This window comes from Polistes canadensis, unplaced genomic scaffold (genome assembly GCF_001313835.1).
Source record: "Polistes canadensis isolate GaletaPanama2010 unplaced genomic scaffold, ASM131383v1 scaffold_113, whole genome shotgun sequence".
NCBI classification, from domain to species: domain Eukaryota; kingdom Metazoa; phylum Arthropoda; class Insecta; order Hymenoptera; family Vespidae; genus Polistes; species Polistes canadensis.
Window position 1 is genome coordinate 206,160 of NW_014569660.1, and position 15,356 is coordinate 221,515.

Genomic DNA, 15,356 nt, shown 5'->3' on the forward strand with positions numbered 1-15,356 from the left:
TTTTTTTAACCAATTTAGAAACAAGTTTTTAATTGTTTTGTTTTAATAATTTCTATTGGATAACCGATAACAATTGCAAATAAATTTTCACCAAAATAATACGTAATAATTTATAGATGTGAGATAATAGGGGGTGTATTGTGTATAAAAGAAAAAAAGTGGATCAGGTCAGAAGACAAAAACAAAAAAAAAATGTAGTGAGAGAGAGAGAGAGAGAGAGATAAAGTGAGTGATAATAATTAAACAGAAGGAGTCCCAATTGGAAAGAAACAGAGAGAAAGAGAGAGAGAGAGAGACAATTCGACCAATGCAGTAACGAGTTTCTGGGTTCTCTAAGCTCTTCTTTGCGCTTAGCAACGCGACATAGAAACCTTGCTGGTTGCTGGTGCTTTCGTTGCTATTCGTTCACCCTCCTCAACATATCCTACACGTATATATATGCAGTAGTAGTAGTAGTAGTAGTAGTAGCACTTTCTCTCGACCCAGTTGCAACAGCAAACTTACCGATCGATTTTTCATTCGCAATTTCTATGCAAGAGAGAGCTTCTGCTTGATTGGTTAATTCTCAATATATATACTTAGGATTTTTCTTTTTTATTCCTGGGAAGGATTTGATTTGGTTTGGTTTGGTTTCTTATTCCTCTCTCTCTCTCTCTCTCTCTCTTTCTGTTATTTGATTTATTTTTGTTGGTTTTGGTTGAACGACCGGTTAAGTCAATTCCTTTTCTCGTACGTTTCTTATTTCAGTGTTTAAAAAACAGGACAAAGAGAAACCTTTTCTTCTACCCAATGTTGCTACTATACTACTTTTTTTTTCCTTCTTCTTCTTCTTCTTCTTCTTCCTTTGTTTCCCCACACTTTGTTCTTTTTATTTATTCCAATACCGCGGGAACGAACAGTTGCAGTCGTCTTCCTCGTCCTCTTCCTTAGATTTGTTCACTTGGAAAGATTTTTATTCTTCTATCCTTTGACTTTTCTCTTCGTTACAGTAGAAACATGTCAATGGTAACGTAGTGGTGGTTGGTGGTGGTGGTGGTTGTAACTTTGAGGTAGATTTATGGGGTCTACTTAGAACTAAGTAGAAAAAGAATGGCGACAAAACGAATATCAATCGAACTTGTTGTACCTTTTTCTGATTTCCTAATTACTCTCTGTTGTCTCGATGAATATATCCGAGGAAAAAAAAACTCTGTGTATATATATTTTTTCTTTATCCAATGATTATATTCCTTTAAGTTATTATTTAGTTAAATATTTCTTATTATTAATCCCCGTTTTCAAATGTAAATCACGACTACACCGTTCTCGAAGAAAATCGTTATACGAATTTGTTGTTTGATTCTTGATGACATGCTCAAAATTTATGATATTATAATTCAAGTTTTCTCACTGTTTTTATTCTTTGAATTATTGTGATCCAAGATTTTTATCCTTTGTTGTATGTATCTCAATGATTGATTGAATGATTATATTAACTTTATAAAAATTATTATTATTAATTGATCTTAGATTTGTTATTGATATATAACTCGATTAAATAATATTCTTTTGTATCATCATTGTAATCATCACTTTGTAATTAATTTCAATCAATTATTCGAGTTTCTCATCTCAACAAAATGATAGAATAATCTTCCTTTTATTTATAATAATAATCACTAGTTATTTTCACTGTTAAGAATAATTGATAAAACTCTTTCTGACAACTCAACAACCACTTCAGGTTGTGTGTTGATTTGATCCTTCAGATTATCACCTATGTAACTTTTGTCAATCTAACTTTTTTATAACAATTCGGATTATAATCTTTTTCTTATACTGAAAAATATTATTCAACATATGCTTCTCTTTTTTTTTTTTTTTTGACAATATATTTGCGAATACTAGGGATGATATTTGAAAGAAAGATTTTTATTGAAGTTTTCGGTAGCGTCGCGACGCCTCAACTGGAAGCTAGCCACTTCAGCGTCGGGGTTTATATTTAAACGGTTAGAGTGGTCTACGTTGAACACACTAACCAAAACGATGACGCATTTTATGTATGCTTCTTTCTGGGGGGTTGGGGGAGGTGGAGGAGGAAGGGGGTTGTTCTACAACAGAAACAGCAACACTCAACAAGCTTTAGAAGAAGAAGAAGATGAAGAGAAAGGGGTGGATGAGTTAGAGGAGGACAACAAATCCGTACAAGAAAAGGTATGCGGAATGTGAACACTGAGGAACGCTGAACTGCGAAGACAAAAAAAAAAAAATACAACATTTGTCGAGAGTCCAAATTCATTGAAGGGATATATTAGGAATTAACTTTAGTCATTGTATGAGTCATATTAATGATTAGAAACAAAATACTAATTCGCTAGACAAAGTATTAACTCGTTTGTTTGTTCAATGGGAGGTTTTCTTTCTGTTTTCTTCTTCTTTTTCGAATCGATTGTTGGATCATGATTTTGTCATTGTTTTAATTAGATAATTTGTGTTTTCAGATTGATTTAAAGGGAATGAGGATATATACTTTAGTACTTTTTGTATTGATTATTAATAAAATTAATTCTACGAAATTTTAATTGGCCCGAAAGATTATTTTTAAATTATTGTTTAGAATAAATTGGTGCATAAAAAATTGTGAAATGATATATTTATATAAGTGTAAAAATAATATTTAGATCGTTGATACTTGACACGAATGAAATGGGTAAGTGCATGCGAGAAAAAAAAAAAAAAAGAAAAAAAAAAAAAGAAACTCACTGACGTAGAGTACAACTTTTAAATGATAAAAAGTAACAAGTTTATTTTGTTGCTATATATAAACACATACAAATATATATTGTATACGTATACATATATATACATACATATATGTATATATTTATATACAAGAAGAGAAATTTATTTTTGGTATATATCTTTCTTCTTGATCTTATATTTCTCGTCTCTTCTCAAACTCTTCTCATCTTTTTCTTTTCTCTTACTCTTTTTAAACGTTAAAAATTTCCACCCACGTTTATTTAGTGCAACCCCCACTGAGAAAGGTCAGAATCCGAATTACGCGTGGGTGGTCGACTATGTTTACTGATGTCTTTAATAGCATGGATTTCCCAATGTTTCACACTTCAAAATGCATCTCTTTTACTATCTCTCTCTCTCTCTCCCTCTCTTTTTCTTTATAATTTTATTTTGTATTTGTGCAACAAATATATCAAGCAATTGTGCATAAATATAAATCGAATTTCCTTAAAAGTTCGTGCAACTATTAATAAAACATTTATTATTATATTCATATATTTGATTATCTAACTATTATAATAATAATAATAATAATAATAATAGTAGATTGATAGAATATATTTTAATTGTCACATAATTATGTTTCATATAATTAATATATTTTAAGTGTATATACAACACGGCGTGCAAATTATTTTCTAAAAAAAAAAAAAAAAAACCATTAAAAAAAAAAATTGCAATTTCTCTATCAAGTTGCAAAGAAAAAATGGGGGAGGGGGTGGTGGTGGTGGTGGTAGGGGTTAAAATGATTAAAAAGACGCCACACCACCAGTGGCAGGGGAGAAGGGTTTCGTTCGGATGAAGTAAACGCAAAAAAGGGCTAGAAATATAAAAAAAAAAAAAAAAAATAAAAAAGAAGCGGGATCGTAATTAGCGAGCGCGGCATTCTTAATTATTCTAATGAGGATTATGACGTCACGAGGTCGAGGATCCTAAGTATACGGGTTTATAAATCTCTTCAACCCCCTCACCCCCTACCCCCACCCCTATCCTATTTCTTTTCCTCCCCGTTTATGATTTTCCTTTTACAGTTCCTTCTCTTTTCTATTTTCGCGCTCATTACTCGACTCACCCCCTTCCCTCTCCCCTACTCCTCCCCGCCACCGCCCATTTTTTTCGAACGTTTTTAGTTACGCTACAACGAATAGGTTTTCTTCCTTCGGGTTGGTGACACCTAAAAAAAGGGGATAGTAAAAAATGCGTACAAAACTAACACAAACATAAAAGAAAATAATCAAAGATGTTGGTGATGGTGGTGTGATGGTGGTGTTGTTGATGGAAAGGGGGAATTAATTTGTGATTAATTACGGGGGTTACTTTTGTCAGAATAAGTTTGTAAATATGTTTGTCAATATATATCATTTTTTTTTTTTTACAATAGAAAATAAAAATATAATAAAAATTGTGTTTACATAAAATGATATAAAATATATTAGAACAATGGTGTGGGGGTGGGGGGTTGAGAAATTGTCTAACAATCAGAGTAATTTTTGTATTGTATTATAATTTAATTATCAATATTCTTGTCCAAACAATATATTAATATATAGGTTTCAAAGGGAATCAAAGACAGTTAATAAATTTGATGAACAATTTATTTTGACCTTGTTGACCTTGTTGACAACAAAATAAATTGTTCATCAAATTTATTAACTGTCTTTGATTCCCTTTGAAACCTATATATTAATTGTATTTAATTTTGTTGGATTGAAAGAAGAAGATATTGATTTTTATTTTTTCGGATTGGAATTTTGTTTTCGGTCGAAAGATAGAAACCACCAACCACCACCAACCACCACCACCATCGTCATCACCAACCACCGTCGCTGGGTTCTCTCTAAGGTCTCGTGAATTTAACAGAAAGAGAGAGAGAGAGAGAGAGAAAAAAAAAGGGCTAAACGCGGGGTGGCAGACTTGGGTGTCCTTGTCCGTTGTACACCACGAGACGAGACGCCATGGCACCCTCCTGTTGCCAACCGAGCATCGATCCAACGGGGTCGTGTTACTTCCCTCGAACCCAAGAAACATCATCCCTCTTCTTTTCAAATCCCTCCTCCACCTCCTACCAACCCCGCCCAACCCCTGTTAATATTCTCTCTCTCTCTCTTTCTTTTTTTTTTTTTCTGATATACCTCGACGCCATGTTACAAAGTTCTGGCTTATTTCCAACTAACAATTTTTTCTATTTTTCTATTTTTTTTTTCTTTTTTTTCGATCAAGTTTAATATACGCGAATATATTTTTTACTCTTAAAAAAGAAAAGAAAAAGTGGAAACAAAGAAATATTTTCTAATTACGAGAAGTAGGAAGAATTTGAACGATAGTTAATTGTTTTTTTTTTTTTTTTTTTAAAAAAAAAGCAACAATTGTTCTTGTTGTTGTTGTTATTATTATTGTTATTGATAGTGCAATATGGTTCGTTTTTAATTTTATTCAACTATATACTATTTTTTTTGTATACGTTTATTGAGAGCTTTTATTACGGGGTTTGTTATTTTTTTTTTAGAAGTGTCGTGTATATTCCGTTCTCGAGTTTAGAGTTGATGAGAAAGTATTTTTAATTAACTTTTATTTTATTTTTTTTCTTTTTCGCGTTTGTTTTTTGTAATAAAAAAAAGTTTCGTGGTCCTATCCGCGTGTCGCGCGCCCGTATTAAAAGAAATTATTTTTATTAATTATTATATATATATATATATGAATATTATTTTATAATATTACTTTTGTATACAAAATAAAAAAGTTGCAAATACGCGAAGTCCGTATTATTTATGTTTTCTTTTTTTTTCTTCCATTGCGTATAATATTTTATTTTTATTTTTTTTTATTTATTAAAATGAGTGCAGTATAGTAGCGTAATGTATAAGCAAACAAACAACATAGTATATAATTATTTATAATATGATAAACGAATATATAACGAAGTACAATATTTAAAAAAAAAAGAAAAAAGTAATTTAATAAATATATTACAAATAAATTCTTTTTTTTTGTTGTAAATCAAATAATTATATCACGACATTCGTATATAAGTCGGATAATAATAATTTTTAAAAATTAAAATCCCCTTTCCCCCCGTCCCTCCCCCCTATCCCTATAATAGTATTTTATTATTTAGACGCGATAGAGAATAAATAATATTTTCTAGAAATATAAAAAAAAAAAAAAAAAAATAGAAAAATAAAACTAATTTAGTAATAGATACGGAAATTCATTTCATATCTATTTTTCGAAAATAGAAAATTACTANAAAAGAAAAAAAAACAAATAATAATTCGTGCTTCCACATTTTATTATTATTATTAATTCTAACAATTTAAAAAAAAAAAAAAAAAAAAAAAAAAATAGAAAAATAAAACTAATTTAGTAATAGATACGGAAATTCATTTCATATCTATTTTTCGAAAATAGAAAATTACTAGATACCGTTTTATATTGCGATATCATGCACGTGTCAAGGACTTTTCTTAAATAATTTTCTCTCTTCTCTGTCATTTGAATGTTCACGCGAATGAATGAATCATCATCATCATCATCATCATCATCATCATCTCCTCTCTTTCTATTACGTAAATACTTTTTTTTTTTCAATCGGTTTAAAACTAAAATAAAGTAGAGAGAGAGAGAGTGACGTCACATAAAATCAAATAATTCAAGCAGAATTTCTCCCAACAAACTATTTCCACATTATTATAAAAGTAACTAGGCCAACTAGGCAACTATCCAAAAAAAAAAAATTAAATTATTTTCCTTCGATGTGATTGATCGTCGTTTTTTTCTTTTTTTTTTTCTTTTTGAAGGAGGAGGAGGAGGAGGAGGAGGAGGGAAGGGGGGTAGAAATGATATTCGAGTAAATTTTTTTTGAAACATAGAAAGAAAATACTATATATTACAATCCAATGTTAAGATGTGTTTTTTTTTTTATGATTTGACCACGTTGGTCAATTCGTGAGACCGGTGTTTAAATCTATCAATTGGGGCCATGTGGGTCATTCGTGACCGTCGTTCAATTATAATTCGATTTGAATTAGGTCGCATTTAGGTCAGCCCTAGTTGTGAAGAAGAAGAAGAAGATTAAGGGAAAATAAATACCAACGGGGTGGATGATGATACTTCTTTATAATAGAATCCAAATTATAATTAAAATATATACGAGAAATATTTGACCTGAGATGAAGTTGAAATTAATGAATTAATCAAAAAATACGACGATTCAAAAAAAAGTGTCCTTTGATTCGAAAGAATACATTTTGTTATTTCGGATTATATTGAATTAAATGAATAATTTCAAAACAATAGATATCTTATTAAATTTAGATTTTTATTATTTTATATTTGGTAAACAAAAAAATGTAAAAAACGATTTATTATAATCAATCAATTCAAATATTTTTGTGTGTTGTAATAGATAGAAAAAAAAAAAAAAATAAGATTTCCCTTTCTTTGCACCTTTCTTTTTTTTTTTTTTCTTCAAGTGACACACACAGTTTATCTTAAAGATAAAGAAAAAAATCGTAATAACATTCTTCTAGAATTTAAATCGAAAATAAAATCAAATGATAAGGTGTAGATCACAAAAGAAAAAAAAACAAATAATAATTCGTGCTTCCACATTTTATTATTATTATTAATTCTAACAATTTAAAAAAAAAAAAAAAATCCGTCTCCCTCCCCACCTCTAAAATGCAATTACTTTTCGAATGATATATATATTATATTACAAATACATAAGATTACAGTAAAATACACAAAGAGAGACAAGTTTGCCTCGTGCTCGATCTTGGATCCGCGTTTCTTGCCTTGTTCCAATTCGAACGTCAAGTGCAACACCGATCACGGTGAGTCAGAGACTTGTTTTGATTAACAAAAAAAAAAAAAAAAAACAGAAAAACAATTCTTTAGCATTTACTATACCTTTCTCTACTTCTCACACATTTTATATACATATATACATACATACACATATATATATATATATATGGGTGTGTTGTATGCGTGAGAAAGAAGGAAAACAAAGATAAAAAGAAGAAAAAAAAAAATGCAAAACCCAAGAAACATGGAAAAGGAAAAGGATATGTTAAAAGAGTTGAAACGGTGTAGTGATGATGGTGTTAGTGTGTTAGTGGTAGTGGTGATGGTGGTGGTGAGTGTTATCGTGAAGAAAGAGAAGGCAGAAAGAAAACGTGCTTGCAATTAGAGTAGGATGAAAACATAAAGAGAGAGAGAGAGAGAACGCAATGGCTTAGCAAAGGGCAATGACCTGAACACCACAGTGACTCGGAGCGTGACGTAGCGATCAGCTGGTTTCCATCGAAGAACCCGTGTGAAAAAGAAAGATAGAATAGAATGAATTGAAAAAAAGGGTTATCGAATGCAATCAATTCTAGTAGAAATTCATTTTCTCTCTTTTTCCCTTTTTTTTTGTTTTTTTTTTTGTTTTTCTTTGAAATATTTCACAGGGGTTGGTTGATCAAATCTAAAAATTCGTGCCAAGTAAATCATTTGTTGGGGGTGGGTGTTTTTTCTTTTTCTTTCAATCGGTATAAAACTTTTTGATTAGCCAATAATAATAATAATATCATACACAATCATTGATTTAACCCTTCTTTGCATGATTTTTTTTCTTTTCTTTTAAAATAAATCAGGGTGATGTAATTAATGCACTAGATTAAAGGAAAAATATTGAAAAAAAAATCCTAGTGTTATTTTTTGACAAGTGCGTTTTGTTGTACGCAATAATCGCTTAAAAAGTTGCCAGCAACAACAAATATACGATGGTACAAGGGTTTTCAGTACCTTTTTTTGTTGACTAAATATTATCATTGAAATTTCCATCATCATGCAAAGAAGGGTTAATATTGCACGGGGGGAGGTTTCGTTGATATATTATTTGAAAATTAAAATGAAACAATTGTTGAATTGTAATCCCAATGATCGAGGGGTTTAATTGAAAATATAATTATTGCATTTTGTTGTTTAGTATACGTTTACACGTTATTTTAAGTATGAAAGGTTTTTGATTGGGTAGAAAATCATAATGGAAGAGAAAGAGATAGATTGTTATATTTAATTGATAAAACTGTAAGCACGATTTCGGATTCTCGATAAGACTCGAACAACGCGTCACGATCAGCTGACGATGACAGATCTCTGGACAAAAGTCACGTGACATCAAAACTCGATATCGTATTCGGCCATTTTTGAATGGACAATGGCGCGCCCCTTTTGGTTACTTTTTCTCTCTTTTTTTTTCTTTTACCCCACTTTTAGTGACGTTTTTTTTTTCTACTTCAAATGTCTATTGTTTGTTCCACGCGGAATTTATTTTTAATATTTTTTTTCTTCTCTCGGTTAGAATAATTTTATCGCGTTTCGTTTAATTTTTTATTTGTTTGATGTTTTTTGTTTTCTTTTGAAAAAGTTTTTATATAAAAAAAAATCAATATGCAGCATTGGGTTGAAGCCTTGTTCAATCCAATTATGGAAACGACCTTGGAAAATATATATATATACGTAACTGTTAACCACCACGTTACTGTGATTTTAAAAATCGAACTTTTACTTTGCTACAGAATATGCATTTCGCTTTCTTATCCCGAAGTTTCGCAAATTTTTATTACACGTGTTATATATACACAACTTATTGGAGGATTACGAGATTGCGAGGTGGTATTATATTTTTAGTATTTCAAACTTATCGAACCGTTTCATCACAAATAAAATTCAAATCAAAACGCGAGTTTCACCGTCGAGTTTTCTTTTTATTAATTATATAAAATAAATATATATTATTATTTATTTTTAATTTTGTGTGTGTGTGTTGTTTTTTTCCCCATAACGAGAGAAATTTTTGTACGTTTCAATTAATTCTTTTTACGCGTTAAATTAATTCAATGGAAATTAAATGTATTATTGTTATTATTATTATTATCGACAGATTGGATTGAAATTTATTAAAAATCATTTACACAATTTTCAATATTTCATTGCAATAATAGTGAAAATTGTATTAGTAGTTGGAAAAATACGCGAGGTGTCGTAACGATTCGTCTATTTTCGATGCGACGCAGCCAATGATTCAAAGGTTAGGTTAGGGTTCGTTCCTAGTAATAAATACTAACCAATAGATTCAATGACCTTTCTCATTTTTATTTCTTTTTCTTTTTTTTTTATCTAATTATCTTTTTCTTCTTTATCTTTTATGCAACGTGAAAATCCAATGCTCGTAAGCATAAGAAAAATATATAAAGGGGGGTCAATTATTGAAAGTAACTATATATATATATATATATATCATGAAAAAAATGAACAAGCTTTTTTTTTTTTTAATAAAAAAAAAAAATAATTTTAGAAGAAGATTACTCACCACCTTCGTAGCTTTGATTTTGGAAAATCCTCCTCATTGTCCAATTTCCTTCCTTCCTTTCTTTACTTTTCTTTCTTCTAATGGAACCCCATAATTCTTCTCAAGGAATTTTTATTTTTTTTTTATTTTTTCCAGAAAAACAAACCATCAGTCACCATTAAACGAATGATAACCTTACAAAAAATCCATCCCTTTGACAATCGACGACCGTTAAACATACAGATTTTGAATAAGTTCACTCCGAATCAATCGCGACGCTTGGCCACGCACAAAAGAATTTTTGTTGTTGTTGTATCATTCGCGTGCAAGCAAGCAAGCAAGCAAGCAAGCCCTCGCTGCTGCTTTCCTTTGTCTATTTCCAAAGGCAACGTTTTTTAACGTCGAATTAAAAATACATGAACGAGAGTAACAAGAAAATCAATAATTTGACGTATTCTGTTTTTTTTTTTTTTTTTTGGATTAAACGAATTTACAAGATAAAAATGGCGGAGTGTAAAAGGAAAAATTTTAAATTTAAATTTTCGAATATCCGTACGTTGAATGGACGTCGATCGAGAACACCCTGGGCTTACTTGAGTAGAGGGGGCAGTTTGTGATTTTTCTTCATATAATATATTATTAAGTTAATCATAGAGATGTTTTTTACATTATTATACTCACATTACTAGTCGTGAAAATATCGAAGAAATCATTCTAACGTATTGACGCGTTTTATGATACACGCACTTTTAGCACAAAGAACAGTTTAATAAGGACTGTCGCGTCTAGCACCGCTGCTCACAAGTCAGCCATATTAAACTGGCAGCTGGCCGTTGCTGAGCTCCTGACGTCACATACTGTTTTCGTCACGTGACCCCGCAACCACGTACAAAAAATGAGGCTCCTAGAATAGGGGCCCACCAGTTTAACTATCTCATTTTATTACAATTTTTTACATCAAATTTTTCTTTCTTCTCAAATCAGTTTCACGATGTTTTTTTTTTATAATTAACGATAAGATTATTTTTACAATAATGTCAAATATTTGTTTCAATTTCATTGTACTCGTAGAGCTCTCAATGTTTCATTCATTCGTTTTTTTTCTTCTATTTTTTTATTAATACAAATTATAATAGAAATTAGTAATAGAAAAATTGGATATTATCGTCTTTTGGCATATATTTAATATCAAAACATAATTATATTCCAAATAGAAAAAAAAAGCGATATGTATAATTACTATACATAATCATAAAAAAAAAAAAAATATATAATCGATTAACGGAGAATTAAAATTTGCCATAAGATAATTTATAAAAAATAAACAAAAATAAAAATAAAGAAAAAAAAACAATCCTATCCCAAAGAATAATAATAACAACATCAAACAATTTGTAAACAAGCCTAGGGTACTGATAACTAGGTATTACGGTTCTGGAATATAGATAATCTATCTCTCTCGGATTCTGTCGCAACCCGGCGCAAACGTCGTCGTGTCGTCATCGTCATGGTGGTGGTGGTACGTCCCTAGGCATAGCCAACCGAATGTTTTCCTCTTACCCCTCTAACCATCAGCCAACAACTCTTGAGAAAGATAGAAAGAGAAAGAGAACGGGGAGTCTAGCTAGCATGGTAATAGGATAGATATGTGTATGTGTGTATATGTCAAGTTGTGTGATGGGCTACTACTACTACTATTACTATAGTAATAATAATAATAATAATACCAGGACCAGTATACTGGTGGTGCTGATGTTGGTGGTGGTGGCGCTGTGTGCTGGGCACAAAACGGTGGTGCTGCGGTGCTGAATAGGAGAAGTAAAGAAGTACAGGGTAGTGGAGGGGGGGGGAGGAGTAGGAGTAGGAGTAGGAGTAGGAGGAGGAGGAGGTTTAGGAGGGGGTGGGTCTGGTTGCTTGACGAATCGTCGAGGAGGTGAGGGTTGCTTGAAAATAGGAGGAGGGGGCAGGGCTCGCGGGAAGGAGTCGAGTCTTGCCTCCCTGCCGTCCGCCCGCAGTAAGCGCTACGCGATATCACTGGTCGGTCATGTGTGCGTCACTATTATCACGTTCACACAACATTGGTACCGTTCGGAAGAGTCGAGTGAACGTCGTCGTCGTCGTCTTCTTCTCCAACTGCATCTCCATCTTCGTCTACGTTTTCGTCATTATTGTTGTTGTTGTTGTTGTTGTTGTTATTGTTGTTGTTGTTGTTGGTCTTCTTCTTATTAATATTTTTCATCTTATTTTTCTTCTATTTTCGTATTGATAGTAAATGTTGTTGTTGTTAATAATGATAATTATTATAATAATAATAAAATTGTTAGGAATGAAATATACATTGTATAGAATACATAAAACGGTGCGCGACCGAATATTCGAAGTGTTATTTTTTTATTTTTTTATATACCATTTATAATTTTTCATCATCATCATTATTGTTGTTGTCGCGTCATCATCATTTTGGTTATTGTCAGCATTGACGTAGTAATATAGTAGTGTTCTGTGTGAGAATCAAGAGGAATATCTTGTTTTTTTTTTAAGTTTAAGGATATAATATACGTGGTGTTGTTTAGGATTATTGGATGTTGTTAGGGTAACTGTTATATATTATCTGACTGTTGTTGCTGTGTGCGTATTACGTGATAGTTATCTCGTGCAGGGATTATTATCGTCACAGGTGGATTTTTTATATAAAAAAAAAAAAAGAAAAAACAAAACGCACTTTCCATTTTAACTTCACCTCCCCATAAGTAATGATCTTTTTTTTGTATACTTTTAGCATAGCTAATGATTACTTTCTTTTCTTTTCTTTTCTTTTCTTTTTTTTTTTTCTCACTTTTACTTCGTTCGATAAACTCGACAACCCCCAAAACAAAGTAGGAGGTGGGTTCTTTAATTCTGGGTCTATAACGATATAGAAAATATTGCATTCCCCATTATAAATTCGTTAGGTTATTCAATCGGTTAAATTCTTTTCTCAGGGGGTGGGACAACAAGTAGGGGTGGTTTTTTTTTTATATTTTTGTTTGGAGAGGTTTTTAAAGGGAAGATAATTTATGTAACCCGTCGTGTATATATCTCGTGTACATATAATAATAATAACAATAATAATAATAATAATAAATGATAGGTGTATTAGTGTAGAATAGAAATAGGGATGTCCTCGTAAATTTGGTATACTCATTTATCTAACATATGAGTATATACTATTTACTATCTTCTAGGCTACTATGGGAAAGTAACTGGATTTTATTCTCGTCTCATGGTAACGGCCTTCGTTTCTATACGGTGATATTTTATATTCGACGAAGGGAAGATAAATATTGTGAAAATAACACGCGAATAGAAAAATTAAACGAAGTAGAAGAAGAAAATAAGAATAATATTTGACTTAAAAAATAACGGGGGAAGGAAACAACAATAATAATAATAACAATAACAACAACAACAACAACAACAACAACAATAAATAAATGTGAAAATAACACGCGAATAGAAAAACTAAACTAAACTGAACGAAGTAGAAGTAGAAGAAGAAAATAAGAATAATATTTGACTTAAAAAATAACGGGGGAAGGAAACAACAATAATAATAATAATAATAATAACAACAACAACAACAACAACAACAACAATAAATATACAAGCATAAACCTAATAATAAATAAATAATTATATAATAAAAAAGTGTGCAAGGGAAACGCGGGTGCATAAAGAAAAAATATTTCTTTTTCTAACAACAAATTTTGATCTTTAGAAATAATAGAAGTGAGAAAAATAATAACGGTGATATATATATATATATATATATATATATATATATACGCGCGAGTGTTGTTTCATATATACAATTTTGTTCCTCAATCTATCTCTCCTTTCTCTCTGCCCCTTTATTATAATTTTTCATTCGAATAATACAATTTAAATCAAATCGTTCATCTCGAACGATTTATATAAACTGTGAAAGAAGAAAAGAAATAGAAAAAACAAAACCTCCCCCCCCACCCCTTGTGTGAAAAACAGAAAAGACAAAATATAAATAATACATAATAAAACACACACACACAATTATAAAAAAAAAAAAGAAAAGAACTAAGAGGAAGGGTTAAATTAGAAAAACAAAATAAAATAAAAAACAAGCAGCAGCAGAAGAAGAAGAAGAGGAAGCAAAGGGGGAGAAAAAAAAAAACCGAAAAAATATAATAAAAACCAGGAGGGGGTTGGTTGGTTGGTGTTGGATCAGTGAAGGGTGGTGGGTGGTAGTGACGGTGGTGGTAGTAGTGGTTGGTGGTGGTAGTAGTAATAGTAGTGGTGGTTGTGCTGGTGGTGGTTGGTAGTAGTGGTGGTGGTTGGTGGTTGGTGGTGGTGGTGGTTGGTGGTGGTAGTGTCATCGTTGTCATCATCGTCATCGTCATCGTCATCGTAGTAGTTGTCGTCGTCGGTTCTGGCCGTGGATCCGAATTCGCGAATTCGGTGGAGCGCGCGCGCGCGCGCGCACACGCATACGAAAACGCGAAATATTACCGATCGTTGTTGTTAATAATAATATGGCGTACAAGTATCGCGAGGAGATCGTGGGAAAGAGGTTCCTATCGGTTAGTGGTTTCACCAAGCTTAAGGTGAATAAAATCATTGAGTGGGGGTGGCGGGCGGGGGTGATACGTGCCGCCAGTCACAGGGATAACGACTGTCACGATCTTCAGGTGAGTAGTCAGGTTTATTCTTTGCTTTTCTTTTTTTTTTTTTTTCTGATCATTTTATTCCATTTACGAATAATTTAATCCTAACCAAATCACTCCACCCTCATCCCGTTTTTTCATTTTATTTTTTACATTTTTTATTTATCTATAACTATTTTTTTTTACCATTCGTTTAGTATTTTTATTCGTATTTTTTTTTTCTGTTTTTTTTCTCTGATCATTTTATTTTATCGACAGAATCATTCGATCCTAACTCGAACGAACCCTCATCCCTTTTTTCATTTTATTTTTTACATTTTTTATTTATCTAAAGCTATATTTTTTTTTAACCATTCGTTTGGTATTTTTATTTCTATCTTTTTTTTTTTTTTTTGATCATTCCTATTTTTAGTTTGAACACGTATCATTGTAAAATGGAACGAACCATAAACGGAAATAGATCTTATTTTTTAACTAATAAATAAGTATCTTAGGAGGAGGGGGGGGGTGGGGTAATTTGGATATTAAAAAAAACTAGAACTTCGTTTTGATCA

At 31.3% G+C, this 15,356-nt stretch overlaps 1 protein-coding gene across 1 annotated transcript in view; it reads left to right on the top strand.

Moving 5' to 3' along the window:
- The first annotated feature begins 14,486 nt into the window (after positions 1–14,486).
- The window catches only part of LOC106787734 (probable JmjC domain-containing histone demethylation protein 2C), a 48,569-nt gene continuing 47,699 nt past the window's right edge, over positions 14,487–15,356 (top strand). Inside the window, exon 1 of the mRNA XM_014750352.1 lies at positions 14,487–14,826. Coding sequence (XP_014605838.1) covers positions 14,671–14,826 — 156 coding nt within the window. The 5' untranslated portion in view covers positions 14,487–14,670. The remainder of the gene's footprint in view (positions 14,827–15,356) is intronic.